The 13,780-nt window shown below is 39.8% G+C and overlaps 1 protein-coding gene across 1 annotated transcript in view; it reads right to left on the bottom strand.

Moving 5' to 3' along the window:
* Nucleotides 1–11,428: 11,428 nt before the first annotated feature.
* LOC131895366 (serine/arginine repetitive matrix protein 2-like) overlaps nucleotides 11,429–13,780 on the bottom strand; it is a 90,116-nt gene continuing 87,764 nt past the window's right edge. The window contains exon 2 of the mRNA XM_059245800.1: nucleotides 11,429–12,324. Coding sequence (XP_059101783.1) covers nucleotides 11,429–12,324 — 896 coding nt within the window. The remainder of the gene's footprint in view (nucleotides 12,325–13,780) is intronic.

Below are 13,780 nucleotides of genomic sequence, written 5' to 3'. Positions count from 1 at the left end.
TATTTCCCTATTTCTTTTGCTAGACTGTTGATGCCTATTTCCTGGCTGTCCCACCATATTTTTGAAGTACACAGTTTGTTTTATTTTAAGGTTCATTGGTGAAAGTGAATTCAAAATGAATCGAATGTCAATTAATTATAACTGAGTTATATGATATTTAGATTAGACATTGGATTGAAATTTTATTTATTTATTTATTTATTTTGTAGGTGTGTGCACACATGCATGTGTGTGTGTGTGTGTGTGTGTGTGTGTGTGTTCATGTGCAGATGTAGCCATATTCACAAGTGGGGGTCATAGGACATCTTACCTGGATTCTTGGGGTGATATATTGTGTCCCCCAATATATTGTGCACCCTAATAAAGCTTATCTGGGAACCAGAGGAAAAATCCAGCCACTATATTAAACATAGAAGTCAGGCAATGGTAGCATATGCCTTTAATCCAAGCATTTGGGAGGCAGAGATCCATCTGGATCTATGTGAGTTTAAGGCCACTGGGGAACAGAGCCAGGCATGGTGACATACACCTTTAATCCAGGCACTAACCATAGAGGTCTAGAGGTCTATACAGAAACACAGGAAGTGATGTAGCTGGGCAGAGAGAGGACATGAGATTGCAGAACAAAAAGACACATAGGCATGGGTATACAGGAAGTAGGTCTCTTTGCCTGAGGATTTCCAAGTGGTGAGAATGTGACTGGCTTCTTTCTGCTTTTCTGATCTCTCAGTTTTTACCCCAATATCTGGCTCCAGGTTTTTTACTAATAAGACTGCTTAGCAATTCATCTTATAGATTCTCTCCTACCACTTGGGCACAGGATTCAAATTCAAGTCTCAGGCTCCATGGCAAACACCTATACTTGCTAAGTCTTCTTGCCATATCAGACATTTGATTTTAGATTTGTGAGTTAATGTTGAAATAATTAAAGCATGCACTTTGGAGTACCCCAGCAGAACATTATGAATTGAATTATTGTACCTCCCTAAATTAATTTCTTGGAATTAATCTCTAGGGTGATCTTACTTGGAGATGGAGCCTTGGGAGTTAATTATGAGAGCAGAGCAAAATCTCATCTAAGGATTGGTGCTGTTATAGAAAAGTACAGGGAAAACTTCACATAATTTTCTCTACTCTTGGTCATGCTATACCACTGTGAGGGGTTATTATCTGCAAAACAGGAAGGGCCTTCCTCAGACATTGTGTCTGCCAATGACTTCATCTTGAGGATTCCAGCCTATATAATTATAAGAAGTACAGCCAATGAGGCTACCATATTTTTTTATAGCAATGCAAGCTAATGTAGGCTTGGTGCTTTCTTCTGGTATCTTAACAAATGAAAAGATATTTTGTACAGACTTGAAAGTTTGCCATAACTAATACAGATATTATGAAACCAAGAACTAGTTTTGAACACAATGAGGAATATTGAATACTAACTATTCTGTGGAATGCTGTAGTAATTAATAAGATTGAGCTATGATTAAAGGAATTGTTACTTTGACTAATGCATGGGAACATTTATTATGTAACTATTTATTTCAAGTATATTATAGACATTTTATTCTAAAAGTAATTCCATATATTTTTTTTAAAATGTGAAACATTGCTTTTGAAATTGTGTGTTATAATTGTTTGTTGAAATTATTTTTGATGTTAAAAAATATTCAAAAGTATTTTATAACAAAATTCAGAGAAAATGATTTTCTATGTAACTATAGTAACAATATTAAAACTAAAATAATTTATAAATCATAGTGAGTAATTTTAAAGGAATTAAAATTATTTAACATTTCATATTGTGTATCATAAGCATTTTTAAATCTCCTTAACTTGTAATTGGGACAATATATTTTACATTTAAAGGCCAAAAATTTCTGGTTTTGCTTTAATTTCTTTCATATAAAATAATCAACAATATTAGTAAGTATTCTTTCATTTAGTACTCTTATAGTTTTTGGACTCTGTTAGGATTCTGGCCACTCCTCCAGCTATGTGATTGTACATGCGCAGTTCAGTAGACAAGCAAGGGGTCTTATGTCTTATGTCATCTGTGTGCTGCATGATTGCACAATGCACACAGTGTGGTCACACAGTCTCTGCATGCATGTTGTAGCTGCATAAGCCCACAAGTGCATGTGCAGTAGAATCCTTAAAAAGCCGGCCACAGACTCCTCCCTTCCCTTCTGCTCTCTCCTTCTCCCCCATGTCTTCACACGTGTCTCTTTCACAGGCCTGCCCACACTCTCTTCTGTCCCTCCCTCCTCCTAATAAAGCTCTGATGCTGGGTTTTGTCATGCCTCGTGACCTTTCTTGCACACTAACAGTGCTGCTTATTTAAACCAACAAACTCTATCTTTAATTTTTTCTCATTTCAAATTTAAATACACACGCATGTGTATATGAGGTAAATATTAAAGTGTCTTACTTTATGTTCCAGAATTCATAATGTGCAATGTTTAGTGTAGAATATTCATTTATATTTGTAATATAATCAATAGAAGATAAAATGCCAAAATACTGTTGTACAATGAAACAAAATCCCTGAAAAAAAAAAAAAAAAAAGGGAAAACCTTGACATAAAGTATAGAAGAGACTGAGGTTTTTCTCTTTATACTTAAGCTTTTGAAAAAGGCCTTTATGTACTTGAATGCTGATTTTTGCCGTCATGGTCTTTGTCTCATCTTTTTACATAAATCTAAAGCTCAGGCTCATGTCTAATATAACCAGTGAATGAAGTGGGCTTCAAATGGACTTAGAAATAGATTTGATGCTGTCAGTTTCTTTAATCAGATGAGACTGTGGTTATTGGTTAATTCCGTAAAAGATATAAAGGAAGATTTTTCTTTCACAGAAGGAAAAAAAAAATGTCAGAATTTCAAATGCACACTGGCCTACTTTTCCACTCTGTGTTGCACACTGATGGCCCTCATCAGTCATACCTGGAGGGGAGTTCAAGCAAACACAACGCTGGAAGTGCATAAACCTCACTGTATGAGTGAAAGTGCCGATTGGAAAGCATGCTATAGCATCAACAGGAAATCCTGGGAGCGTTCGCGCAGAGTTGAGAAGAAAAATAATTTGGATTAGGAGGATTAGAAATCCCCAGGTCCTAGTCAAAAGTAATTCAAACACATAGTCAAGTAAACAAATCCAGTAATGTTTGGGTTTTATGAACAAAGATAGTCAGAAAAGAAGGGATAATGATGTGCAGATACAAGCAAAGCTTTGTTTTTGGAGCTTTTGAAAGAGAAGAACATCTGTGGACAGTGTCACACGGGGCAGCCGGGTAAAGCTTGCTGCTAATCTCTCATGTCTCACTGACCATCTTCATTGGATTTCATGGGTCCCTTTTCCTAGGAATGCACATGCTATATGAAAACTGTGACATTACAATGTTTGGTATATTATTGACATATCCTTAAAATAGATGTTTCAAGAATTGCAATTGTCTTCACTTATTTTGACTCTTTTTGTAATAGTTATTTATTCACAATATTCAGTAGTTTGACTGATTGTATACCCAGGTGTTATTTGGAAAGTGTGTTGATGCTTCACCAGTAGACAAAAAAATCAATAAAGAGAAAAAAGAAGGTTATTTTTGTTTCTTCCTAGCAGTAGTCTATGCTTTCCCAGTTTCCCCCAGATAAAAAGAAAACATATTTTATTCCTTTTAAAAAAATTTCTTCTTCAGAAAATTGAATGAATTGAAAATAATTCCAGAGAGGATTATTTGATGTTATAAAATACTTTATAAATGGAACTACACATTTTTATTCACATGACACTCATGAATAGCCATGCATTTGAGGGCAGATATAAATGACACAGGGCAATTATAATTAATTCTGAGAAGTCATAGGGCAAGGCCTGATTCAATTATTAAAAAAAAATTAAGTTAAGCCTGTATAAAATTTTAGTCACAAAGTTAAAGAATAAAATCTTTACCGAGGAAGTTCATTTTTACACCTCTGCCAATGTAGGGCATTTCATAAAAGTAAAAATCTTTTGCACAGCTAGAGAAATAATCAATTGGCTAAAGAGGAAGCCCAGAGTATAGGACAGGGACTCTTTGTCCACTGTGCACCTGACAGAGGTTTAACATCCAGGCTACACAAAGAACTCAGAAACAACAAAGAATGAAATAAAATGGACCATTTGAAAAATGGGCCTGGGTCCTGCATACAGAGTTCTCCAAAGAAGAAAAAACAGTGACAAAAAAAAAATCTCCAAAAATGTTTACCATCCCTAGCAATTAGAAAAATATAAATCACTCCTGCTCCCTTTCCTACCCTCCCTCAGTCCACCTGCAAAATCTATTCTGTTTCCCCTTCCCAGGGAGGTCTATGTGTTCTGTCCCTCTAGAGCCCCACAGTTTACCTAACTACTCTGGGCCTGTGGATTGTAGCTTTGTTATCATTTACTTCACAGCTAATACCCACTTACAAGTAAATACATACTATATTTGTCTTTCTGAGTCCCGGTTGCCTCACTCGGGATGAGTTTTTTTCTAGTTGCATCCATTTGTCTGAAAATTTCATGATCTCATTTTTTAAACAGCTGGGTAATACTCCATTGTGTAAATGTATCCGATTTTCTTTATCCATTATTCATTTGAGGGATATCCAGTTTGTTCCAGTTTTTTTCAAGTTTCTGGCTATTATGAATAAAGCTGCAGTGGAGTGTAGCTAGAGTTTTCCTGCCTTGCCCACAGTCAGGACAAATCTTTGTCACCTGCCAGTCCACAGTCGCTCAGACCCAACCAAGTAAACACAGAGACTTATATTGCTTACAAACTGTATGGCCATGGCAGGCTTCTTGCTAACTGTTCTTCTAGCTTAAATTAATCCATTTCTATAAATCTATACCTTGCCACATGGCTCGTTGCTTACCGGCATCTTCACATGCTACTTGTCATGGCGGCGGCTGGCAGTGACTCCTTCTGCCTTCCTGTTCTTTCTTTTCTCCTCTCTGTTAGTCCCGCCTATACTTCCTGCCTAGCCACTGGCCAATCAGTGTTTTATTTATTGACCAATCAGAGCAATTTGACATACAGACCATCCCACAACAATGGAGGAGCTTTGCAATGAATAAAGCTATAGTTGGGGGAGCTGGGAGGAATTGGGGGGGCGATACTGTGGTGGGGATGTATTGGATGAGAGAAAAATCTATTTTCAATAAAAAAAGAAAACTGAAAATCAAAATAACTGAGATTTCATTTTATTCCAGTAAGAATTGCAAAGATCAATGGAACAACCCAGAACAAATTCTGGAGTAGTGTGGGGAAAAGGAACGCCTCATTCACTAATTGGTAAGATTGCGAACTGGTGTCACCACTATGGAAATCAGCATGGATAATTCTGACAAAGCTAAAAATAAATCTACTATATGACCCAGCTATACTACTCCTTGGCATATGCCCAAAGGACTCAACATCATCCTCCAGAGATACTTGCTCAGTGACATTCATAGTGGTCCTATTCACAATAGACAGGAAGTGGGAATAACCTAAATGTCCTACAATTAATGAATGTATAGTTAAAATATGGTACACATTCACTATGGAATACTATTCATTTATAGAGAAAAATGAAATCATGGATGTTGCAAGTAAATAGACACAAGTAGAACAGACCATATTGAGTGAGGTAACCCAAACCCAGAAAGACAAACATTGCATGTTCTCTGTTATTGGATGCTCCAAATCTAAGTCTTCAGATGAGAGCATGTTGCCTGTAGGAACTACAGAAAACAGGGGATTAAAAACATGCCAGGATAGGGGTGTTGGGGAGCAATAGCGAGGGGAATATCTGGGTACAAATAATCTGATCAGGATAATGGGAAAAGGTAGGATCCTTAGGGAATGATGGGCAGTAAATACAGAAGAATGTGTGAGGGGGTAAAACAGCAATGTGGATGTCTGAAAAAGCCATAAGTAATCTGATTATTAACTATTTACTTATAAAGAATCCTATAGTGTATATAATGTAGTGTATAAAAATACACATATAGTTTTAATTAACTTTTCTTATCTAGGCTCATGGTGCTCCTTCCAAGAAACAAAGACCACCTAACAAAAACCCTGATACCAGACAAGAGAAGTCCTCTTTTGAGTTATTGGTCAGCACTGTCTAAGAGACTCACAAAACATACAGTCTACTTATTGCTGTTGCTCTTGGTTATTCCCAAGAGATGGAAGGTAAACCCTGATTGCTGCTGAAAACACTGTACACTTCAGAAACAGGTCCTCTAGACCCCTAAGCTGGAACTGAGTGTAATTCTCCCTCCCGGAAGACTGTCCTGAATGGTAATAATAGGTGCCATGCAAGCTTTGGAAAGAGGAGGGAACCAACGGTTCTATCCAACGATGCTGCTTATGAACCTCATTAATGGCCAGGATGGCATAGTAACTCTATGTGTGCAGTAGTGACCTTAGAGATACCAAACAGCTCTGTTTTTGGATTGAAGACCCTCTCAACAAGAGGAAAACTCTGCTTGGTACTGGAAAACTAAAAAATAGCCCAGGTGAGTGAAGTCATGACTATTGGAGGTGAATCAACAACCCCAAATTACTAAACCAGCATAACCCCTAAAAGTAAGCTACAAACATTTGGACTTATACCCACAAATAAGTTTAGTTTTTACTCATCAAGGAAATTTCTCTTTTCAACAGGGAGAAGAGACCATTATAGAAAATTACAGCAAAACAAAAGGCAGAGTTATAGAGCTAAGTGTCAGTGGTTACATCTACAAAAATCTCCTACATCTCAGGCTCGGGGAACATTGCTGAAGACAGGATGGACAGAATGTAAGAGCCAGAGGATCACGGACTTTGCTGTGGGATTGTGTCTCCTTGTAATACCAGGAGCTACACCCATGAAGTCTTACCAACATGACTACCCAACCATGATCTGAACAAGGATGACACCAAGGGATATGCCAAATTGGACAGGAAAAAGCTTACAAGACTTCGACCATCCACAAAGAACTAGCTTTATGCAGCAGACTAAACTGGGAGCAGAGGAAGTGGTCCTCCCTGGGGAAGAGCGTATCATTGGTCTGTCCACTGCCAAATGGTTAGCCTTAAAAACATGTCTGTAACAGCATATGGACCCAACACTTTATATTTGGGAATAACAGACAATAACAACTAGTGAAAAAAGAGGCCGTGTACTTTAAGTTTCGCAGGGAGGGGTATATGGGAGAGTTTGGAGAGAGGATAAAGAAGGGAGAAATAATGTAATTAAATTTCAATCTCAAAAAGAAAAAAATGCTATAAAATAAATAGTTTCTCCCCACGCCCTCCCAAGGGTCACTCCTAACATTCAGTGCATCCCAAGTATCAAACAGCAGGAGAAGGGCTGATGGCCCAGTGGAAAAAGGTACTTGTATCCAAGTCCTGATCTGAGTTCACTCACCAGAACCCACGCAAAGGTGAAAGAAAAGAACTGACTCCAGGTTGTTCACTGATTACCACATGTGTAGTGTGGCATTCATGCTCTCCTTGTCACACACACACACACACACACACACACACACACACACACACACACAGGAAAAGCAGGAAGATCTCAAGTTTATTCCCCTAGAACACTCTTCATGCCTGTTATTTCTCAGAGATGCAGCGTGTGAATTTTTGCTGCCCTACATTTCTACAAACAGGAAGACACACTCCTAAGTTCACCATCTGGACAGAAATGAAAGCGTAGCACAGGTGTGAGAAAGTAGAGAAGATGAGGTATGTTTGAAAACAAATGATTTTTCATAGCAATGCATAGTTAATGTTTTTTAAGGATTTATTTTTATTGTTTCCAATTATGTTTTTTTTTTTTGTGTGTGTGTGTGTGTGTGTGTGTGTGTGTGTGTGTGTGTGTTTGTGCTTATGTGTAAGGGCTCACGGTAAAGCTGCCCATAGAGGCTGAAGGCACATAATTACTTTTCTCAAAATGCAGTAGATAGTAGTAACTTCTTAGTTAACGTTTCAATAAATTTCTATTCAGCTCAAGATGGTCACATGATTTCAAACACAAATTCCTAACCTTTTTGATATGTTTTTGATTGGTAGATTTGTTTTAATGATATATCTCCTTAGTAAGCAAAGACTATGAAATACGTTTTGATTGTGCAAATCAGAAATCTGAATATGTTTTTTATCACATCCAAGTTTGACAAGACAGACCAACAGAACTGTGTTTTACGATAAGATTGACTATGAAGGTTCCACACACTCATCACATCACTGAATGTAGAAAATCCTTCATGAACCTCTCTGTTGTTCTTCCCATTCTCCTGATCCCAATCCTCATCTCCAAGGGAGGGGGGAGCTTACACTTTTATGTCTTTATATAAGTGAAAAACTGATATTGGTCTGAGTGTAATTTCCTACTTTATCTGAGATAATGATCTCTGACTCTATCTATGACACAGTTCTGTTATTCTTTATGGTTGAATAAAACTCTATTAGGTATAGATGCCATACTTTGTTTAGTCATTTATCTTTTGTTGGAAATCTAGGCTGATTCTGTAAGATGGTTATTAAAAATAGTCTCACAATAGAAATTATTTTACAGTTATCTCTACTGTATGAAGACTTTAACTCTTTCACATATATATCTAAACCCTTCTCTCTCCACCCCATCTATCTTTCTCTCTCAAAAACTTCATGCAGATTTCCAGTATCTGCACTAGTACTGATTTGCATGCCTGCCAACGTTGATAAAGGTTCTCTTTTCCCCAGATAATCACCATTTGTTGTGTATTTTCCTGATAGCCATTCTAATTCAGTGTGATGAAATCTTAGTTTTGATTTGCATTTCCCTGATGGGGCTACAGATGTTGAACATTTTCTTCATGTGTTTATTATCTGCTTGAATTTCATCTTTTGAATACTACCTGTTTAATCCATATGCCTGTTTATTGACTGGCTTGTATGTGGATTTTGATGTTTAACTTTTTTTGTATTGCCTGGATATTAACCAAATAGTTGGGAAGGACCCTTTTCCCATTCAATAGTCTGTCTGGTTACTCAGGTGACTTTTCTTTTTTTATTCAGAAAAGGTTTAATTTTTGATACATTCCCACTTGTCAGATTTTGTTGTTTCCTGAGCTATTTGAGGTCTGTGCAGAAGAGCATTGTTTATGACTAGATTTGCTTTGACTTTTATAGCTTGTCTCTTATATGAACCCATTGCCTCAAGCTGGATGTTATGCTCATATAATTTATTCCCTGCCCTTCCATAATTAAATGGTTTTAATTGGATCACATCTCATTTATGATTCATTTTAATTCCAAGTGTTTAATATGTACACCTTTAAGCAATATCATCCTTTTTTTTGGTAAATAAATTGCTAGCATTCCATGTTATTTTATGCATACCCTCTGTCCTACTTTATTGTTCAGATGACCTAAAGTGGAAACTATACTATCTTACAAAATACTGTTTATGACACATTAGCTTAAGAGTTGAAAATTTGTAAGATGAATTGCTAAATGGTCTTATTAATAAAAACAAACAAACAAACAAACAAACAAACAAAAAACAACCAAAAAACCCGGAGCCAGATATTGAGGTAAAAACTGAGAGATCAGGGAAGCAGGAAGAAGCCAGCCATGTTCTTACCTTTGGAAATCCTCAGCCAAAGAGACCTACTTCCTGTATACTCATGCCTATATCCTTTCTGTCCCTGCCCTCTTACTTCCTCTCTCCGCCCAGCTACATCACTTCCTGTCTGTCTGTACAGACCTCCAGACCTCCATGGTTAGTGCTAGAATTAAAGGCATGTGCCACTACACCTGGCTGTGTTCCCAGTGGGGCCTTGAACTCACAGGTGGATCTCTGCCTCCCAATGCTAGGATTAAAGGCGTGTGCTACCACTGTCTGACCTCTATGTTTACTTAGTGGCTAGCTTTTCCCTTTGATCCCCAGATAAGTTTTATTGGGATGCACAAATAAAATATCACCACAAAAAATTGCTTCTGCCTGTTAATTTTCCTGAATTCATAAGTGAGAGAGCTTCATGATATCAGCTATAATATTGTTTGCCAATCATTTCAGCTAAAATCAATTCTTCAGATAAAGAAAAACAAGTATATTTTACTTCAAATTACTCATATGTTGTTGCTTTGATTTTTTTTGAGAAAGGGTCTTACTATATGAGCCCTGGTAAACCAAGCTGGACTTGAATTTCTGAGGTATTGTCTGGTGTCACCTCAAGCTCTTTTCCTGTTTTAAAGACACATTTTGGACTGACAGCTGGAGAGCCTGCATGGGACCAAACTAGGCCTCTGAATGTGGGTGAAAAATGGTGTGAATAGATCTGTTTGTGGGGCCCCTGGCAATGGGACCAGGACCTATCCTGCATCCATGAACTGGCATTTTAGAGCCCATTCCCCATGGTAGGATGCCTTACTCAACCTTGATCAGGCGCAAGGATTAGTCCTGCCTCAACTTGGTATGCCAGCCTGTGTTGACTACCCAAGGAAGGCCTTACCCCCATGAGGAGTGAATGGGGTGTGGGATGAGAGGATGTAAGGGGCGAATGACAGAGGGGAGGAAGGAGGAACAGTGGTTGTTATGTAAAATGGGGGAAAAAAGTAAAAATAAAAAAAAGACATTCTGCCATACTAGGTTTACAGTTTTATTAAATGATTTTTAAAAAAAAAACAACCCTGTTACAGAAAATAGATTAAACTTAACCCATCACAGATTTAAAAATTGATTGACCGACTCTCTCACAAAGAAAATCTAATCAACTGTGGGTGAGTGGTGGCCTGAATTTCATCACAAACCCAAAACGTAGACAAGTTTACAATCCAAGTTTGCCAATCTGTTGCAAAGTCAGGATTTCTGTCAGTGTCTAAGGGCCCAGCAGAAAGAAATCAAGTTCAACACTCAATTGGCTTGAGTGACCCTGTCTAAAAGAGTGGGAGCGTGTCTGCACAATGACCCAACCTGCATTTGCTGATTTCATTCTAAGAGGCAGTCCTTTTTCAGATGATCCCCAAGGCACCTGCAGATGGAAAGGTGGACAACATGGGAGAAGGCTTTCACTCCACAATCCAAGTCCCCAGTGAGTCTTCTGCAGAGTCAGGTCATATGTCATTGATGTAGTCTCAAGGCTCTAGGGTGGAGTTCCTCAGGAGAGGGAGACAGTTTGGTACTCAGGTGGGCTCAAGACACTGCGGGTTTCTCTGCTCTGCTCAGGTCCAGCATGCTTCCTTCCATTCAATGAAGTACTGGGAGATGAAGGGCGGGGGCGCCTGGTTCCTTGGCAGCTTGGCGTGGGTCTTGGGAGAGGGAGAGGAGAGGAGAGAAGAGGGGAAGGGAGGAGAAGGAAGGGGAGGAGGGAAGGGGAGGAGGAGAGAGGAGGAGAAGACAGGAGGTGGGCTCTGGTCTAGGGCCATGGAGGAGTCAGCATGGAGCTAGGTCTACCTCGGCATCCAGACCTGCACAGCCAAGATGTAATTGACTATGTAAAGCGCCCAGTGCAGCGCGGCCCCAGCATGGGACAGCTGCCATGTGAGCCAGGCGCGCTGCGAGACGGTGGGCTCCCTGCTGCTGGAGGGCACACGCAGGAAGGCCCCTCCAGGGACCTGCAGGTTTTCCAGGACCACCTCCAAGGCACTCACGTGGGTGATGACTCTGGACAGCGGTGAGAGCGACCTGGATGAGCAGGCTTTTGGAGAATGTTGTCTGCCCCTCTTGAGAGAGTTGTATGGAGGAGCAGCGAGTGTGTCTCTGCGATGCCTACGCTGGACAGTCCTCCCAGTTGATCTAGGGTGGGCCCTTCTGTCCTTGACAGGGTGTTTTGAGTGCCGGGAATCTCTTGCCCGGTGTTGTTTCGCTCTGGTAGACTCAGGCTTGTCCCTTCCTCTCTTTCTGGCGGGAGGTGGGCTCGAACTCCTCTTCTCTTCAAGGCGGGAGCCACCCGAGCTGTGCCTGGATCTTGTCTGCCTGGAGTTCTTGGCCTCCCTACGACTCTGCCTGCTGCTCCCTCGTCTCACGGGAGAGGCCTCCAGGGAGCTCTTCCCGCTGTTTCCCCCACTTTCCAAAGGCGAAGGCTCTTCATCTTCGCCCTTCTGGTCTAGAGGCTGCTTTCTCTCTGAAGAAGGGCTGAGCTCCTCAGAATTCGCAGATCCAGCCTTCCCGACTTCTGTGTTAGCCATGTCTGTCAGCGCCCAGAGCCTCAGCTCTGCCTCAGTCTTCCTGTGAGGTCTCTGGGAAGTGATTCTGATTTCAGAGCTGACTGGCTTTGAGGACACCCTGCAGAGTTTTCCAGGAGCTTTGGCCACACCCACCAACAGGCCACGCCTCCAGGGAGGCGCTAAATTCCATTAAACAGGATTATGTGTTAGATGTTCTTTGTTTTTCCAAAAAAAAAATATTACATTTTTTAAAAATTTATTTTACATACCAACCACAGTTTTCCCTCCCTCCTCTCCTCCTATTCCCTTCCCCCACCTCCTTTCTACACCCCAGCCCATTCCACTCCTCAGAAAGGGTAAGGCCTCCCATGGTGTCAATAATTCATAGCATACCAAATTGAGGCAGGATCAAGCTCCTCCCTGAAGCGTGATCCTATTTAGTTTTATCAATAAAAACCAAGAGTCAAATTCCCTGTTAATAATCTGAAGAACTGAGAAGCAAAGGAGCAGCCAACAGTGATCTCTCTGAATCCTCATACCTAAAAGGCCCAAATCTTGTCTCCATTCACCTTATATTCCTGTGTCCACCTCCCTAGCGCTGGGATTAAAGGCGTGTACCAACACCACCTGGCGCTGTTTCTCTTTTAGACTGGTGTGGCCTTGAACTCCTGATCTTCCTGCTCCCTCCTCCCAAGTGCTGGGATTAAAGGTGTGTGCCACCACTGCCTGACTTCTATGGGTAAGTAGTGGCTAGCTTCACCCTCTGATCTCCAGGCAAGCTTAATTTGTCAGAAAACAAATGAAATACATTATTTCTGCTTTTTTTAAAAAAAAAAATCTAAACGAAGAGCAAGCAAAGGTTTTTGTCTAACAGGAAAACTATATACAATAAGTACAATAACTATATACAAATATACAGAGAGGCAAGAATTACATTATGTCTGGTCCATTAGCATTTGACAAATTCAGAGAAAATACTCCATTATCTATCTAGTCTTGGTGAGTCCAAAGTGCTGTACCTAATTCACTTTCTACTCTAACTTGCATTACTAACCCTAAACTGTCTTTTTTATGTCTCTCAACTTTATACACTTTACACCTCTTTAGTAAGTTTCTCTTCTGAGTCTGGTAAAAAGGAAAACTATAACTATAGCTATCTAGTCTTCAACTCCGTCAGAGAGCTGAGAAGGATATAATACTACCCCAGTAAACAGGAAGTGTAGAACAAATAACTACCAATGACAGAAATAGCTGGCTGCCCGGATAGTCAACCAAGGTTCCTCTGCAAAGTTGGAGCATCCATCTTTGCCCTACAGGCCTAGAATATCTGACGGACTTATCTGTGAAGCAGGATTTTTGAAGGAAAATCTTGTCTTCTTGTCTTGGGAAAGTTCTGCAGTCACTTTCTTTTCTGTCTTGCTTGCCCAATTTGAACAGCATACTGTCAGCAGTAGAGGCAAGGGCACTTTCTTGCCCAGTGGCTAACTTTTGCTACAGAGAGAGTAAATTCCATATGGAGTTTCTTCAAAGCCCATCATCTTCCTTGAAGTTGATTGGTGCTTCCAGGAACAGACATTTCTCATTGTCATTAAAACAAAACAAAACAAAACAAAACAAAACAAAAAACTTTATGTT

This window comes from Peromyscus eremicus, chromosome 18, assembly GCF_949786415.1.
Source record: "Peromyscus eremicus chromosome 18, PerEre_H2_v1, whole genome shotgun sequence".
Classification (NCBI taxonomy): Eukaryota; Metazoa; Chordata; class Mammalia; order Rodentia; family Cricetidae; genus Peromyscus; species Peromyscus eremicus.
The sequence above is the reverse complement of the archived record's forward strand: the minus strand, read 5'-3'. Positions and strand labels throughout refer to the sequence as shown.